A 19,605-nucleotide genomic window follows, 5' to 3' on the forward strand; every position below is an offset into this window, starting at 1 on the left:
CTCATATACACTCCTTTTTTTTTGCTGTGTACAAAGAGCCGTAGTTAACTGACAAGCTGAGCCATATCGCATTAATTATCGCTGGCGGCTCTTTGTAGTAAATGCCGCTCCATCTGAAAGCAGGTGATGGCAATTTACTACTAATCAAGGAACCGGCTTTACTGACGAGATGCGCATAACAATCTCACGATATATATTGCACAGCCCTAGTGTACACTGTAAAAATCCACCTAAAAAAGTTTAAATTTAGTTAAAAAAAATTATGAGTTAAAGTAATGTAAATACAGAAGTTTTTCAACCTTACCTAAGAATATTGTTCTTTTTGCGTTTCAAGAGCAATTCAGCCATACAACTCTTCTAACTAGGTTGGCTTTTTATATATCAGTGGACATCACATGGATTTTGTATGTGTGAAACCCGGTTGTTTCTTGTCTGTGCTTCACAATAGCTTCACTAGATCTACTGGATCATCTGAGGGATTCGACTGAATCAAGATGCTGTTGATCATTGAAGCTCTTCTTCTCATTTCAGCTGCTGTAGGACAGGTGAGCCTGTGTTTGAGTATGAATATTACAGACATAAATACTGATGACTGATCATTATGATTCCTGTCACTGCAGGATCACAGAACTGCTGCTGAAGGAGAGATAAATCCACTGGATATGGAAGATTCATTTAATTACCTATATGATTATTTTAACATAAGTAGTTACATGGACTATGAAGTAGCAAGCAGTGGAAACCAAGTTGCTTTTTTAAATGCTTTATTAATTTTAATAGTTTTTTGCTCTGTGTTTAGCTACTAATCAGATAAACACTGCATGTTTCTTGTTGTTATTAAACATCAAATTAATTGTCATGCTTTATTGAATCAAATATTCATGCGCTGGTCAGGAGTGGGATATTTTTATTATGATTTTTATTATGTACTTTGTTATTAAAATGAAACCATTGAAAGTGGTGATTCGTAAAGCTTCTCTATAACAAGTCTCAGAGTGATTTTCTTCTGAAAACTATTATCTGAACCTGGACAAAAATCCCACCGAGCCTCAAGAGCATGAACATCCAGACTGAGTTTGGCACAGACTCCCCTTGGGAATTTCTAACCAGCGGACAGCGCTGATTTGTAGTTCCAAATCTTTTTGGGTACTATACTGTTATCCGGACCACACGTGACCACACCGGACCACACGTGACCACACGTAAATAATTTATCCGGACCACACCTGACCACATGTAAATAATTATCAAAATGGCGCCAAAACCATTTTTAAATTCCCTCCAAAACTTTTTCACGCTCATGCGATCTCCTTGCCTCTCATCTCCCTCAATACCACACAGCTCCCCATCACTCACAACAAGAAGATGAATCTCTGGAGCCTACCAACTAGGGCTGTGCGATATATATATCGTGAGATTGTTATGCGCATCTCGTCAGTAAAGCCGGTTCCTTGATTAGTAGTAAATCACCATCACCTGCTTTCAGATGAAGCGGCATTTAGGGCTGAGGAGATAATTAAGTGATTAATTTAGTGATGATTGAGCATTATTGAAGACACCTGATGTTAACAAGCAGAATCACTGAAGAAGAAAATCACAAATTGTAAGTTACCATTAAGGTGATGGGTGTTTGCTTTAAGTTGGGCTCTAGCCCATTATATGTTTACTTTAATATTTACTGTTGTTTGTCTGCTGTTATTGATTTATAACAGTTAAATGAACAAAGTACAATGTTATCTTATAGTGTTGGTTATGTTTTGACATAATCATGCTGTGATCTGAAAAAGAAAACTTTTTGAGATAGTTTGCTTTAACTTGTTAGCTGCAGTTTAGTGATTATTCAGCCTATGATTATCAGTACTTTACTTATAATTCAAAATATTTAATAAACATTGTTCTGATCAAAAGACATTCAGATAAATTCATTTAAAACAAAGACATCAATAATCAGCCTGTGAATCTCAACAATGGTGACAATAATAAAGCATGTTGCAGTGGCTGCCACCAATCACAACTCATTAATGGCTCCCATCATGCATTGCGGTATGAATAAATTATGATCTGAATTGTCTATGTAATTTACTTTTCCTAATTGAATATTCTGCTCCTCACCATTGTTGAGATGCATAGACTGAATCTTGACGTCTGTGTGTGCCTAAAAGAATGATTTTTTTTTAAACAACTTTTAAGAAATCCTTTATATTATATAAAAAATTCTGGGCATTTAAGCAGATTCACTAACCAACAACATAAATCGAAGTCAGAAAGAAGGGAGTTCAGTGATCAAGTTCAAATGATGATTGTCATAACATAACCAACACCATCAGATCACTTTTTTTCTTTGTTCAACTGGTGATTATAATTCAGAAACAACAGACAAACAAAATCTAAAGTTAATATATGGGTCAAGAGTCCAACTAAAGAAACCATTGATCGTCATAACGGTAACTTACAATTTGTGATTTTCACCTTCAGTGATTCTGCTTGTTAACATCAGGTGTCTTCAATAATGTTCAATCATCACTAAATTAATCACTTAATTATCTCATTAACTTCAACACTCTTGAGTGTGGACTCATACACTCCCAGGAGTGTTAATTTAACACTGGAGTTTTTGCTGTGTACAAAGAGCCGTAGTTAACTGACAAGCTGAGCCATATCGCATTAATTATCGCTGGCGATACGTCTGCGATATTAATGCGATATGGCTCAGCTTGTCAGTTAACTACGGCTCTTTGTAGTAAATGCCACTCCATCTGAAAGCAGGTGATGGCGATTTACTACTAATCAAGGAACCGGCTTTACTGACGAGATGCGCATAACAATATCGCGATTTAAATCGCCCAGCCCTAGTTAAATCATCACTACAACTTCATGGATCCAGAAACTGGCGCTCACACCCAAACCGTGGAAAGGATGTGGGGATCGGCAAAGTGGCGGAACAAGAAACACCGGGGCACCGATCGGCAGTTTCTCAAGTCGTACCTGGCTGAGTTCATGTGGAGGAGCACTATTGGCGAAGAGGACCCGTTCGATGCTATTCTGAGGGAAGTGAAGACACGCTGGCCGCCTACTGTTCGAGGATGCCGGAACAAGAGTTTTGAATAAACTTTGTTTATAGGAGAACTCTAGCGAACTCTAGTCACTTCTTCGCTGATTTTCCCTTTTGTTGTCACATGTTTTCCCCACGAGCTCCCCCTACAGCTGTGGGGAGGGTGTATATTTCACAACACGGTCGTAAAAAACTCACTTGCGGCGGCCTCCTCCCCCTCTCTACCGCTGCTCATGTGCGTTTGTTTTGATCGGAGCAAGCCAACTGTATGGTGTGGAGCTATGTCTACTGAGGTGGGTAATCTGGTAATACATCATACATGCGTGTGTTTATGTCGAATTGCCGTAAAGCAATTTGTGTTTCGCGCTCGTTCTCGTTCTAGTTCTCGCTTCTCATGAGACTTCCAATTTCTATCTTGCCGGGATGGTAGTCCCCAAGTTGCAAGGTTGGTTTTCCGCCTGGGAACGCTGGGGGGAGCGGGGAAAGTCACCAATATCACCAGAACAGGTTGTTTAACCATCCAAATGATTTCTAGACAGTTTTATTAAGTTAAAAAAGTTACCAAGTTCTCCTTTAAAATGTTCAGAAATAGGTGTGGTTTTTGAATAAAGAAATAGGTGTGGTCCGGATAACCGAATAAAGAAATAGGTGTGTGGTCCGGATAAATTATTTACGTATGGTCACGTGTGGTCCGGATAACCGTATAGTACCATATTTTTTCCATACTTTTTGGACTGAGCCTGTTTCTTTTCTTTTTTTTTCTTTTTTTTTGCTCACAATTCTCCAAATTTAGAGAAAATTTGTTCAGATGTTTTTATACAGACTTGAGACAGCTATTATAAAGGCTACTCATAGTTACAGTTCTATAACTCTACTTGTTGCCTAATATTTAATAATAATATTTAACAGCCAGCACACATACACAGTAAATTCCCCAGTGTTAAATTAACACTGCTCAGAGCACATATGGTCCCACTCTACATGGTGTTAAAGTAACACTGAAACAGTGTTAAAGTTAATGAGACAATTAAGTGATCAATTGAGTGATGATTGAGCATTATTGAAGACACCTGATGTTAACAAGCAGAATCACGGAAGTAGAAAATCTCAAATTGTAAGCCACCGTTATGGTGATGGGTGTTTGCTTTAGTTGGGCTCTTGACCCTTAAATTATTAACTTTAATTTTTGTTTGGCTGCTGTATCTGACTTACAACTGCCAGATGAACAAAGAAAAAAAGTGATTTGATGGTGTTGGTTATGTTATGACAATCATCATTTGAACTTTGTTTTTGATTTATGTTGTTTGATTTATAACTGTGATTCTGCATAAATATCCAGAATTTTAGATAAAATATAAAGGATTTTTTTTTTTTTTAATCTTTCGTTTAGGCACACACAGACATAAAGATTCAGTCTATGCATCTCAACAATGGTGACGAGCAGAATATTCAATTAGGAAAAGTAAATTACATAGACAATTAAGATGATAATTTATTCATACCGCAATGCATGATGGGAGCCATTAATGAGTTGTGATTGGTGGCAGCCACTGCAACATGCTTTATTAGTGTCACCATTGTTGAGATTCACAGGCTGATTATTGATGTCTGTGTTTCTAAATAAATACATTTGAAAGTGTTTTGATCAGAACAATGTTTATTAAAAATATTGGATTATAAGAAAAATGCTGATAATCATATGCTGTAGAATCACAAAGCTGTTGCTAACAAGTTAAATCAAACTATCTCAATAAGTTTAATTTTTCAGATCACAGCATGATTACGTCAAAACATAACCAACACTATCAGATCACACTTTTTCTTTGTTCATTTGACTGTTATAAACAATAACAGCAGACAAACAAAGTCTAAAGTTAATAATATACAGTAAGGGTCAAGAGCCCAACTAAAGCAAACACTGATCGCCATAACGGTGGCTTACAATTTGAGACTTTCTCCTTCAGTGATTCTGCTTGTTAACATCAGGTGTCTTCAATAATGCTCAATCATCACTCAATTAATCACTTAATTATCTCATTAACTTTAACACTGCTTCAGTGTTACTTTAACACCATGTAGAGTGGGACCATATGTGCTCTGAGCAGTGTTAATTTAACACTGGGGAATTTACTGTATACTTTATCAGGAGCGATCAGAATAAAGTTTTCCCACGTCAGAACGACCTCTCTTCCTAGATGCTTCCATAGTAATGAAAATAAATTGATATGAACAAACTAATGCTTGTCACTGTAGAGGCTACTACGAACCAAACGCAGTGTTGTATTAAAGTTTTTATGCTTTGAGCGCGCTACAATTCAGACTGGAAACGAGGCGGTGCCAGTCGCAGTGGCAGCACTGACTGGTTCACGTGTGGCGGTCGCGAACCTCTCAGGTGATTCATTTAGGGAATGAAGCAGTTGCTGCTTCGGACGTCATATGTCACATGATTTTTCCGTACCAAAGCAACCTTCGGAGCAGTGCTTCAAATGGAGTTGTAGTTAATGGTTTGAAGCACGTATCAAAGCTTCAGTGTCAGACTGCCATCAATACTCACAGGTGTCTGACTCTGATCCACTGCGAGAAGAGAGAACTGTCCGGCTTGCCTGCGCTTTTTTCACTCCTCCTCTCCTCCTCACTCATATTATAAAACTAATGGCTCCCAGCATGCATTGCAGCATGAAGCATGTCACTATAAGCTGATTGTTGATGTTAGTGTGTGTCTTTGCGTTGTCTTATCTCGCAATGTATTAGAAATTAAAATTAAGAATGTTTGATCTTTGGCAAAAAAAAAAGTATTGATGGTAAAAATCTGTTAGTAACAAATAACCTCTTTTGGTCAGTGATAACATTTGTCAATTTGTTTTCTTCATGGCGTTGAAACAAAAAAATATTATTATTATTATTATTATTATTATTATTATATATATTTTTTTTGGTTCCTTTGCAACAAATTATGTGTTTTGGTAAACACTATTACAAAGACCACAACTAACATACAGTGTGTGGTGCGCAGCCACACGGCAAAATCAACACATCACACACGAACCGATTTGACTCCCGAGCATTCCCAGGTCAGACGGGAAATCTCGCAGACGGGGCTCCCAGCATGCATTGCAGCATGAAGCATGTCACTATAAGCTGATTGTTGATGTTAGTGTGTGTCTTTGCGTTGTCTTATCTCGCAATGTATTAGAAATTAAAATTAAGAATGTTTGATCTTTGGCAAAAAAAAAAGTATTGATGGTAAAAATCTGTTAGTAACAAATAACCTCTTTTGGTCAGTGATAACATTTGTCAATTTGTTTTCTTCATGGCGTTGAAACAAAAAATATTATTATTATTATTATTATTATTATATATATTTTGTTTGGTTCCTTTGCAACAAATTATGTGTTTTGGTAAACACTATTACAAAGACCACAACTAACATAAAAAGTTATGAAGAGTCAAACTGGCCAACTAAAGGAAAAACTGATAACCATAATAGTGACCAAATATTTTCAATAAAACATCAACGTCTAAAACTCTGCTCATTCTCAAAAAGAACTTCTGTAGATGAATGACAGAAATAAGCTCAAACTGGTTTGTAATAAGAGAGATTTCATGTCTTTTCATTTGATTTCATCTAAAGCCTGGTTCACACGGGACGATTTTAAAATTGTCGGCCGATTTTCCAAACCTGAGTGACCCCACACACGGCGATAAAAAATCACGGGTCTACCAGTTTTGGTCGTACAGTGTGTGGTGCGCAGCCACACGGCAAAATCAACACATCACACACGAACCGATTTGACTCCCGAGCATTCCCAGGTCAGACGGGAAATCTCGCAAAATACCTCAAGATCAAACGTGACTTCAGACTAAACAATCATGGCGGACGAAGAGGATGCAGTGGCGATAGTTTGTAGTTTGTTTTTAAACGAAAAAAAACTTTATCAAAAGAAAAGGTGATGATCTCCAACGTCCACCGGACTTTCTGGTGCGCCATGCCGCCGGCTGTTTTGATTATGTTTCCCGGTGCTTCCTCGCCGCCTCGTCACCTCGCTTTCTGATTGGCTACACGCCACAGTCCACAGGCTGCATGCTCGTTTGTCTTCGGGGGACACCACACACGAGAAGAAATCGGGCCAAATAAATCCAACATGTTGGATATCCCCGAATTGAGATCGGAGCGGTCCTGACGTCCTTCCGAGCAGACGAGAGCAGTCTTAACACACCACACACGGCAGGAATATCTGATCAGATTATTTTACGATAATCGGAGCATCCTTAAGATTGTCGGAAGGGGTGAATCGGGGCTAAAATCGGCCTAATTATCCTGCCGAGTGAACCAGGCTTTAGGCTGTGTCTGGAAGTCAGTTGTAGTTCTTGTGTTTCTCTTTTCTTCAGTGATTCTGCTTGTTATCATCAGGTGTCTTCAATAATGCTCAATCATCACTCAATTAATCACTTAATTATCTCATTAACTCTAACACTGCTTTAGTGATACTTTTAACACCATGCTGCTAGTTCCCATATGAAGACATCCAGCACAAGAAAGGAATTGACAACATTACTGTCGATGCCCTGTCCAGAACTCATTCCTTAGACAGGTAAATGTTTTGATGATTAAATTTAATTAATACATTTTTCTCTTGGTTTACTTGAAATTTGCTGGTTAATTATTTTTTTCTTTATTTGTGGGGTTAGTAGGGAGGTGGGTGCCATTTATTTTGAACTTGACTTTTGCTCCTGTTTATGTTAGCAAGCGAGTTAGCTTATTTTGCTGTACTCTTTTGCCTGTTAATAAGCAGAATCACTGAAGGAAGAGAACAGAAAAAGAGACGAGCAGAAACACAAGAACTACAACTGACTTGAAATCCACTTAAGATAATAGAAGACATTAAATCTCTGAAGATCTCAGCAGAGGAGGATAGTTTTGCAGCAGTGCAGCCGGAATACCACACAACAATAAGTTATGATGCTTTTTATTGTGCAGCGGTATAGAAGCTGATCAGCAGTCTGGGGTTGTGTCTGATTAGGGATGGCCCGATACCGATACTGGCATCGGGGGTCGGGCCGATACTGTCCTCATATACTCGTTCTCGTACTCATAAAAATTCGCCGATACCACGCACCGATACCACGTACATTTTGCAAAACGAAACTGGCCGCCGCGAGTGCTTTGTCGAGGTGAACTGAGGCATAATCGCACGAGCTGGTCAAGCACATCCCTTTAAACAGACATCAGTGGAAAGTTTTTAGCTCAGTCGGATGTTGGCAAATAAAATAAAACGAGGCGTGTAGCTTATTATTAACGTTAACTGACGAGAGAGAGATAGAGAGAGAGAGAGAGAGAGAGAGAGAGAGAGCGCACTTCGGTTGAATGCTCTTGATTGTTGATCGTTTACTCAGCACATGTTATTTGGATGAAAACTAAATCGTATATGTAAGTAAAGTAAAACATGAACTGTTACCTGATTTAAACGTACAGTATGGAAATTTTTTTGTCCACTAGGGGTCGCTAACGTCTTACAATAACAAAGGCGTAGTTTGATGACGCAACACATGCTAAGAATTATGGATCTTGTCGTCAACGTCAAGCCGACCGATCTAATAATGTTTATGGATGACTGAATACATCGATGCTTTTATCATGACTGTGATATGAAGCAGGTCGGGATTGCTAAGAGACAGCTATCAGCTCCACACGCGACGCGAATCCGGCGGATATAAAAGGAATATGGACATTTCATTCTACCGAACTACACGCGAGTGCATAATTACAACTCGCAGGTCAGTTTATTAGACAAATTAAACTCGTGTCACGAGCCTGTGGCCTGTGGTGACGAGCAACAGCCAGGCAGCTGTTTTTTCATTATAATGTTTTACTCACCTCCAACTCTCCAAGACAATGCTGCCCACGTGTGCTTATCAGTGATGCGCGGGTCAATGTATAAACAAACCGCACCCGACCAACGTTTTCAACTAACCCGCCCGCAACTCGGACCGCAAAAAACGAAAAAGAAAATATTGTACCCGACCCGCTTCCTGACCCGCATTTTTTTAAAAGTAGTAAATGCTCATCGTAGCGTCTTAATATAACTTAAAATATTCAAATTTTGTCAAGAATTATAAAAAATCGTCAATATAAGCTCATAATTTGTACTAAAATAGTCTAAATGTTTAGTTTTAAAAACAATTTTAAAAAGCTGGCTATGTCTATTTTGATGTTCCTGCGTTCCGATCAGAGCTTGTGAGCGGAGAGCGCATTTCTGAATATTCCGCTCCGCTCACGGTCGCTCGCCCAACCCAGAATGGCCTGCTGGTTCGAAAATATGTGGAATAAGGGCTGCCTCCGACTAATTGTTTTTCTAGTCGACTAGTAGTTGTTCATTTAAGCCATTTGTGGACAAATCGCCCCTTTATATTAAATTAATTACTTAAATAGGCTAGCCTACAGGATAATAAGCGTTATGACCGCACGCATAAAGCTTGCCACAAAGAACCGGTTAAAGTAATGATTATGAATGTGTCTAAATTAGCACGGAGACATTTAATTAATAAACTGGTGTTTTCTGTGTCGCTGCAAAGATGAAGTTGACAATGCGGAGATTGCGGACTCGCCATGAACGCCAGAGAGAAATGCACATTTCATATGGATTAGTCTACATAATCAGAGAGTAGCCTATTTATTTTGGTTTGAATATTTTCGTTTAAAAGTAGACATTTCAAGCTTTCTGTAATATATAGCCTATATTTCTCAAATCTGTGAGGCATACCCTGTAACTACATGGAACAAGAATATATTTCCCAGTTAAAAAAAAAAAAAAAGCAATAGTTTCCTTGAAGCATGTAAGACCAAACTTAAACAACTGCACTTTCGCTACAAAAAAAAAAAAAAAAAACTCTATGCATATACGTACCCTGTAATTTTTAAAAATCCTATACAGTTTGTATTGGTACACCATTATTACAAAAAGGTATGCAGTGTATGTTCTTGCTAAATTGCTCCCAAATGTAAGATTGTTGTTTCATAATAGTAGAATAAGTAGCCTACCTCTTAGTACTATAATACTTACAGTATATATTGCTTTAATTCTCATGGCTGTTACCCATTTATGCCCCAAACTTTGCATAATTATTGTTCCCTTATACTTACATGCAAGTACTTCATAGGTACACTATAATTACCGAAAGCTAAGCTGTAAATTCGTCTTAATTATGCAGTACTTTCCGGGCTATAATCTAAAGCATTACCCATTTGGCTTTTCTTGAGGTTTGAATGAAAGTGAAATCATTTAGAGTCGTTTCTAAGCAGTATAATAGTAAACATTGATTATCTTTATTATCGCCCCAACTAAATAAAAAACTGCAAAAATGATTTTCCATAGTTTAGTTTGTTCTTGGTGAGGACGTTAAAGGGTTAAGAAGGGTTTAACCCTTTATAGGTAGGGATGGGCGATATATCGCACGATATTGTTATGCGCATCTCGTCAGTAAAGCCGGTTCCTTGATTAGTAGTAAATCGCCATCACCTGCTTTCAGATGGAGTGGCATTTTCTACAAAGAACCGTAGTGACAAGCTGAGCCATATCGCACTAATATCGCGGACGTATCGGCAGCAATAATTAATGCGATATGGCTCAGCTTGTCAGTTAACTACGGCACTTTGTACACAGCAAAAACTCCAGTGTTAAATTAACACTCCTGGCCCTGGGAGTGTAGCCTATATGAGTCCACACTCAAGAGTGTTGAAGTTAATGAGATAATTAAGTGATTAATTTAGTGATGATTGAGCATTATTGAAGACACCTGATGTTAACAAGCAGAATCACTGAAGGAGAAAATCACAAATTGTAAGTTACCATTGTGGTGATGGGTGTTTGCTTTAGTTGGGCTCTTGACCCTTATATGTTTACTTTAGATTTAGTTTGGTTGTTGTATCTGAATTGTAACTGCCAGTTGAACAAAGAAAAGAGTTGTCTGATGATGTTGGTTATATTATAGCATTCATCATTTGAACTTGATCACTGAACTCATTAAGATCCTTCTTTCTAACTTCGATTTATGTTGTTGGTTAAAGCGTAACTGTGAATCTGCATAATTGCCCAGAATTTTTGTTATACTATAAAGGATTTCTTAAAAGTTTTTTTTTTTTAAAGAATCATTCTTTTAGGCACACACAGACGTCAAGATTCAGTCTATGCATCTCAACAATGGTGATGAGCAGAATATTCAATTAGGAAAAGTAAATTACATAGACAATTCAGATCATAATTTATTCATACCGCAATGCATGATGGGAGCCATTAATGAGTTGTGATTGGTAGCAGCCACTGCAACATGCTTTATTATAGGGTGGTGTGGTGCAATGGATAAGACACATGCCTTTGGTGTGAGAGACCCGGGTTCGAATCCACTGTGAGACACCAATGTGTCCCTGAGCAAGACACTTAACCCCTAGTTGCTTCAGAGGCGTGCGACCTCTGACATATATAGCAATTGTAAGTCGCTTTGGATAAAAGCGTCAGCTAAATGAATAAATGTAAATGTATTATTGTCACCATTGTTGAGATTCACAGGCTGATTATTAATGTCTGTGTTTTAAATTAAGCAATCTGAATATCTATTGATCAGAACAATGTTTACTAAATATTTTGAATTATAAGTAAAGTACTGATAATCATAGGCTGAAGAATCACAAAACTGCTGCCAACAAGTTAAACCAAACTATCTCAATAAGTTTCCTTTTTCAGATCATAGCGTGATTATGTCAAAACATAACCAACAACATCAGATCACATTTTACTTTGTTCATTTAACTGTTATAAATCAATAACAGCAGACAAACAACAGTAATAATTAAAGTAAACATATAATGGTCTAGAGCCCAACTAAAGCAAACACCCATCACCTTAATGGTAACTTACAATTTGTGATTTTCTCCTTCAGTGATTCTGCTTGTTAACATCAGGTATTTTCAATAATGCTCAATAGTCACTTAATTAATCACTTAATTATCTCATTAACTTTAACACTCTTGAGTGTGGACTCATATACACTCCCAGCCCCAGGAGTGTTAATTTAACACCGCTCCATCTGAAAGCAGGTGATGGCGATTTACTACTAATCAAGGGAACCGGCTTTACTGACGAGATGCGCATAACAATATCGTGCGATATATCGCCCATCCCTATTTATAGGGTTAATTTTTTTTTACTTTATTCACTAGGGGTGTAACGATTCGTTTTAACGATTCGATTCGTATCGCGATTCGTGGTTGTCTATATGATTCAAGGACGATATTGGTTAATTTAGAACGATACGATCCGAAACGATTCAGTGACTTGAAATCGATTCAGTGACTTTTAGCCAAAAATTCTTGTAAGGGAATCAGGTATCAATTAATTATGGATATAAACAAACAAGTCAACAACAATTAATGTCAAATGCATTCACATTTTATTTGAATAAAGTAGGGCTGCACGATTATGACAAAAATCATAATTGTCGATTATTCCCTTGAAATTGTAATTGCATGCTCGTATTTCTTTTGTGCTTTAGTGAAGTGATACAGCGTGCTCGTGCAATTGAAGAGTGTGCGCTACTGAAGAATAGTGGCTGAGAGGACAGGAAAGTCCGTTTTTCTGAGGTGAGAGACTTTGCGCTGCTTGTTTTCTTTGCGCTGCTGCTGGCGCGTCACGTATGGCTATGAATCGAGTAACGTTTAACGCCTTTATCATAAAAAGTGCTGAGAAAAAAACATCCATATAAAGTCTGACGTGCTTAAATCCAATGCGTTATTTTCTAGTATCGATACAATTGATTGATTACCATTTAAAAACGATGTTAGATCGATATATGTCGTCCGGAAGGCCAACTTGCTGAGCACAGATCGATGTAGTTGGATCCAGTGTTAATTTTGGCAGCCATTTTTGATTTAGTCTTAGTTTTCATCTTGAGACGAAAATACTTATTGGTCTTAGTCACATTTTAGTCATTTTGTCTTTCATAGTTTTAGTCTAGTTTTAGTTGACGAAAAGTCATTGCTTTTTGTCAACTTTTTGTCAAACTGCAGTTACCGACATTAATTTTGGCAGCTATTTATATGTAGTCTTTAGACAAAAAATGTCATTATATTTTTTTCTCTCTAGGCCAATTCAATTTAAGCTTATGAGAAATTTAAATGAAGGTAACATGCTGTATTGACATTGCACTTTTTAGCAGCAGCACTTCTACATACCCCTTATCCTTAGTTCAGTGGTTTTTAGAGTGCCGTACCCCCTCTCTTCTACTTAGACTGCAGTCACACCTTTTCCATTAAGGGACAATATTTGCCCCCTTTAATCGATTCTTCCAGTTCATTTTTTACCTTTATAAGTACCTTTATAAAATAAATAATGCTTTAAATTAAACAATGTTCAATAAATATGCAATGATGGTAAAAACGAAGTGATACTTTTATAGAGTCATTCATTCAGTAACGAAGCAAGTTGCATTTTATGAATGGGTCATTGAATCTCATGATTCGTTCAAAGCCACAGATTTGTTCACGAATCACCGCTGTGTGCAGCAGTTCTGCTATGGCTTTCGTTGCAAAATAGAGCAATAAGCCTACTGACAATCCTATTTTAAATGTAGTAGGCTACATCACTTAATGTTACCCTTCTGTTTGTTGAACTAAATCAATGTCACATTTGAAATCGTGTGGATATTTGGAAAACATTCTTGCTCGTATAATATGATCAACATTAAAAACACTGCTGGATATCAGCCTGCATTTTGATCGCAGATTAAGTCGTACAAACAGCGTGGCTCGTGACAGACACAGACCGACAGAATGCCACTTTAATTTAAGTAGAAAATCTCAAATGAAGATCGCTTACTTGTCTGTGTTTTTAGATCATCCGCGCTTCTTCAGCAGTGTAGAGAGCGCGCGTGCGCATGGTTGCTAGATACTATTGACAAGACCGGGTAGAAAAACGTGTTCTTTTAACAGAAAAGCTCTGACTGGGGGGATAAATTATTGAAATCTGGCAACCGTATGCATGAAGGCTTGTAAAAACAGTCGATGTGTTGTCGTCTCCTTTATTTGACACAAACAAGTGGTTTTGGTCAAGTAAAAAATAAAATAAAAATTAAACACATTTCAGTCTCGTCTTTTTTCGTCAACGATAATGCATGTGTTGATATAGTCACAGTTATCGTTTAATGACGTGGGTGTCGTCTCTCATCGTCTTGTCTTAGTCAGGGGAAAAAAGGTCGTCAACGAACATTTTTCGTCATAGTTTTCGTTAACGAAATTAACACTGGTTGGATCATAGGAATATAAATCGATACATCGATGTAGTTGATGAATCGTTACACCCCTAGTAATAACATTTGGAAAAAAATAAATAATAATTATATAGATAAACATTTTATGAATAATAAATAACCATTTACAACATAACTTAAATATCATCTGACAACATAATTTAAATGAACAGTACATTAAACAAGATTTCAGCTGAGCAGGGAGACCCAGGTCATGTGTCATGCACTGACCTGGTCCAGCCCACGTAGGTGTCAATGAAGCGGTCCTGGTTGGAGGCTTGATTTGGACATGGCAGCCGTCGATTGCTCCTGCAGCTTTCAAGAAAGCTCTGTGTCTGGCCAGCCCTGCAAACCCACGGCAAACGGCAAACTGCCTCCAGGTCTTCTGGGGTGTTGGGGAACCGAATGACCTGGTGGCGGATGGCCACTACCTCCTCAGCGACCCGGTGGACAGTGGAACGAGGCATGTCAAACACTCCAGAGACGACCCTGTAGGCCGGATGTACCACACGCCAGCCAGAAAAGAAATACCAGGGTCTCTATTGTGGAACCCCATCCGTGTTGCTGGTCACTTCTCAACAGGTCCAGCAGCACTCTCAGGGCCTCCCTGCTCAGCCGAAAACCAGGTCGAGTGTCTTCCATGTCATTAGAAAACCTGTCCAGCACTGGCACGCTCAGGTTTATCCTGCAGTACACGGGTCTGGTCTGATTTAGAGAAACAAACAAAAGAGAAATTGTTTAGAGTTGTGACAAAGTAATTGTTGGAAGATATAGTGATACTTAAACTACTTTTAGTTTATATTTCTGATTAATTGTTTTGCTCTATGAGAAAGACAGGTAATAAAAACATTCAGGGTTTAAGCCCCCTTAGCCCAGCCCTAGCGCCGCCCCTACTCTAACCCTAACTTGCTGCGCAGCATTAACTCTAGAAAATGCCTTCGAATATGCTTTAATCAAGGCCGGAGGAAAAACTACTAGTCATATTTTAAACCTTAATTATGCAAAAACAAACAAAAATAACGACTTTATTCCACTATTAATTTCCTTCTCTCTGGGCCTCGTAGTGTTTTTGCGCTGCGCGTCTGTGTTGCACGTCATCACGCATCACACACATGACCAGCGTCGGCCAATAGTGAGCCTACGTGGTGACGTGTAAACATGGGCGTCAGTTTGGTTTGAAATGTGCTGGGGACAGAGATCGACGCATTCGGAAGTGCATTTTCAGAAGTGCTGGGTACAATGACGCATTCATTTTTTTCTCTCTTTCGCGCAGGTTATGTTTTGAAAGGCGATGTCCTGTAGCTCAGGCACGCCCCCACTTTTCAACAGGCCCACCCAAAACTTAAAAAAAAAAAAAAAACTTTTACTATATTCTAATTTTGTCAATAATTATATTAAAAAAATCGCCAATAAGCTCATAATTTGTGCTAAAATAGTGTTTAAAAAACATTTTAAAAAGCTGGTTATATTTTGATGTTTCTGCGCAAGTTTAGCAGACAGTGAGGTTCGGGTTTGTTCCGATCAGTATAAGCCCGTTTCCGCCACATTCACTCTCAGAAAATAAAGTACATAATTGTACCTTTAGGGGTACAATGGCTTGTCACTGGGGCTGTACCCTCAAGGGTACAATATTGTACCCTTGGCATAGGGTACATATTTGTACCCTTGTGATTTGTACCTTAAGAGACCAGTCTTGTACCTGTGGTGACAATTTTGTACCTTTATTTAACAGTACAAAAATGGACCCTTCAAAAATGGTACAAAATTGGCTTTGACAGGGTACAATCGTTGACTATAATGAGATATATATTACACACACGCAGAAGTAAAATAAAAATTTATTAAATACTTTGCATTTTCACATTTTCCAACATTTCATTTTAAACTTAATGTCTAGCTGTGACATAAATTATTATCATCTGAGTAAGTGTCATTTGCCTGAAAGTCCATTTCATGTCCTTTCATCTCGACACCGGTTACTTCTATGCCTGCTTCTGATATTTTCTGAAGGACCTCCTCGGTTGAAAGCCCTGTAAGAACCATGAGTAACCGTGCTATGACTTCTTCTCCACCGATGGCCAAAAGAAAGAAAGGCCGCGAACTGGACGTTATTTTAAATTGAGATTCAAGCAGCCAATCAGGGCTGGCTCTACATACACTCTCAGAAAATAAAGTACATAATTGTACCTTTAGGGGTACAATGGCTTGTCACTGGGGCTGTACCCTCAAGGGTACAATATTGTACCTTAACCTTTAAAGGAAACGGTACACTCTCAGAAAATAAAGTACATAATTGTACCTTTAGGGGTACAATGGCTTGTCACTGGGGCTGTACCCTCAAGGGTACAATATTGTACCCTTGGCATAGGGTACATATTTGTACCCTTGTGATTTGTACCTTAAGAGACCAGTCTTGTACCTGTGGTGACAATTTTGTACCTTTATTTAACAGTACAAAATTGGCTTTGACAGGGTACAATCGTTGACTATAATGAGATATATATTACACACACGCAGCAGTAAAATAAAAATGTATTAAATACTTTTCATTTTCACATTTTCCAACATTTCATTTTAAACTTAATGTCTAGCTGTGACATATAAATTATTATCATCTGAGTAAGTGTTATTTGCCTGAAAGTCCATTTCATGTCCTTTCATCTCGACGCCGGTTACTTCTATGCCTGCTTCTGATATTTTCTGAAGGACCTCCTCGGTTGAAAGCCCTGTAAGAACCATGAGTAACCGTGCTATGACTTCTTCTCCACCGATGGCCAAAAGAAAGAAAGGCCGCGAACTGGACGTTCTTTAAAATTGAGATTCAAGCAGCCAATCAGGGCTGGCTCTACATACACTCTCAGAAAATAAAGTACATAATTGTACCTTTAGGGGTACAATGGCTTGTCACTGGGGCTGTACCCTCAAGGGTACAATATTGTACCTTAACCTTTAAAGGAAACGGTACATATATGTAACTTTTAATGCTTTTTGATCCTAAAAAAGTTACATATGATCAAGGAGATACATACCTTGAGGTCCAACAGCAAACACTCCAGTGTTAATTGAACTCTCCTGGGAGTTTATATGACTCCAGACTCAAGAGTGTTAAAGTTAATGATATAATTAAGTGATTCATTGAGTGATGATTGAGCATTATTGAAGACACCTGATGTTAACAAGCAGAATCACTGAAGAAGAAAATAGATTTTTTTAAGACACCGTTATGGTGATTAGTGTTTGCTTTAGTTGGGCTCTTGGCCCTTAAGTCATTAACTTTAGATTTTGTTTGGCTGTTGTATCTGAGTTATAACTGCCAGATGAACAAAGAGAAAATTTGATCAGGTGGTGCTGGTTATGTTTTGACATAATCATAATTTGACCTGAATCACTGAACTCATTTAAAGTCTAATCTCTGACTTAAATGTTTATTGTCGATTACAGCATCACAGTGATTCTGCAGCAAAAGATTTTCAGAAATTTCAATATAATCTAAATATTCGTAAAAGTTGTTCTGATCAAAAGACTTTGAAAAGTCCTTTATGTAGACACACTGACATCAATAATCAGCCTGTGAATCTCAATAATGGTGACAATAATAAAGCATGTTGCAGTGGCGGCCACCAATCAAAACTCATTCATGGCTCCCATCATGCATTGCGGTATGAATAAATTATGATCTGAATTGTCTATGTAGGGCTGGGCGATATATCGCGCGATATTGTTAGGCGCATCTCATCAGTAAAGCCGGTTCCCTTGATTACTAGTAAATCACCATCACCTGCTTTCAGATGGAGCGGTGTTAAATTAACACTCCTGGGGCTGTGAGTGTATACGAGTCCACACTCAAGAGTGTTAAAGTTAATGAGATAATTAAGAGATTAATTAAGTGATTATTGAGCATTATTGAAGACACCTGATGTTAACAAGTAGAATCGCTGAAGAAGAAAATCACAAATTGTAAGTTACCATTATTGTGATGGGTAGTTGCTTTAGTTGGGCTCTAGTCTAGACCATTACATGTTTTCTTTAATATTTACTGTTGTTTGTCTGCTGTTATTGATTTATAACAGCTAAATGAACAATGTATAATGTTATCTTATAGTATTGGTTATGTTTTGACATAATCATGCTGTGATCTGAAAAAGGAAACTTATTGAGATAGTTTTGTTTAACTTGTTAGCTGCAGTTTAGTGATTCTTCAGCCTATGATTATCAATACTTTACTTATAATTCAAAATATTTAACAACCATTGTTCTGATTAAAACACATTCAGACAAATTCATTTCAAACACAGACATCAATAATCAGCCTGTGAATCTCAACAATGGTGACAATAATAAAGCATGTTGCAGTGGCTGCCACCAATCACAACTCATTAATGGCTCCCATCATGCATTGCGGTATGAATAAATTATGATCTGAAATGTCTATGTAATTTACTTTTCCTAATTGAATATTCTGCTCCTCACCATTGTTGAGATGCATAGACTGAAACTTGACATCTGTGTGTGCCTAAAATAATGATTTTTTTTTTTTAAACAACTTTTAAGAAATCTTTTATATTATTATATCAGAAATTCTGGGCATTTATGCAGATTCACTAACCAACAACATAAATCGAAGTCAGAAAGAAGGATTTTAATGAGTTCAGTGATCAAGTTCAAATGATGATTTTCATAACATAACCAACACCATCAGATCACTTTATTCTTTGTTCAACTGGTGATTATAATTCAGAAACAACAAACAAACAAAATCAAAAGTTAATAATGGGTCAAGAGCCCAACTAAAGCAAACACTATTCTCCATAACGGTAACTTACAATTTTTGATTTTCTCCTTCAGTGATTCTGCTTGTTAACATCAGGTGTCTTCAATAATGTTCAATCATCACTAAATTAATCACTTAATTATCTCATTAACTTAAACATTCTTGAGTGTGGACTCATAGACTCCCAGGAGTGTTCATTTATCACTGGAGTTTTTGCTGTGTACAAAGAGCCGTAGTTAACTGACAAGCTGAGCCATATCGCATTAATTATCGCTGGCGATACGTCCGCGATATTAATGCGATATGGCTCAGCTTGTCAGTTAACTACGGCTCTTTGTAGTAAATGCCGCTCCATCTGAAAGCAGGTGATGGCGATTTACTACTAATCAAGGAACCGGCTTTACTGACGAGATGCGCATAACAATCTCACGATATATATCGCCCAGCCCTATGTCTATGTTATTTCCTTTCCCTAATTGAATAT

General features: G+C 37.8%; 1 protein-coding gene across 2 annotated transcripts in view; it reads left to right on the forward strand.

The window, feature by feature from the left end:
- The first annotated feature begins 452 nt into the window (after positions 1-452).
- LOC307163798 (ecto-ADP-ribosyltransferase 5-like) overlaps positions 453-19,605 on the forward strand; it is a 172,652-nt gene continuing 153,499 nt past the window's right edge. The window contains exons 1-2 of one of the 2 annotated variants that reach the window (XR_013822153.1): positions 472-545; positions 621-656. Coding sequence is in view for 1 of the 2 variants with exons in the window: in XM_079880020.1 (XP_079736146.1) it covers positions 495-545 (51 nt within the window). In the remaining variant the exon portion in view is untranslated. Of the gene's footprint in view, positions 546-620; positions 657-19,605 lie in introns of those variants that run through there. The other variant, XM_079880020.1, reaches the window with a different exon arrangement.

Source organism: Squalius cephalus, assembly GCF_949319135.1.
Source record: "Squalius cephalus genome assembly, chromosome: 1".
Taxonomy (NCBI): Eukaryota; Metazoa; Chordata; class Actinopteri; order Cypriniformes; family Leuciscidae; genus Squalius; species Squalius cephalus.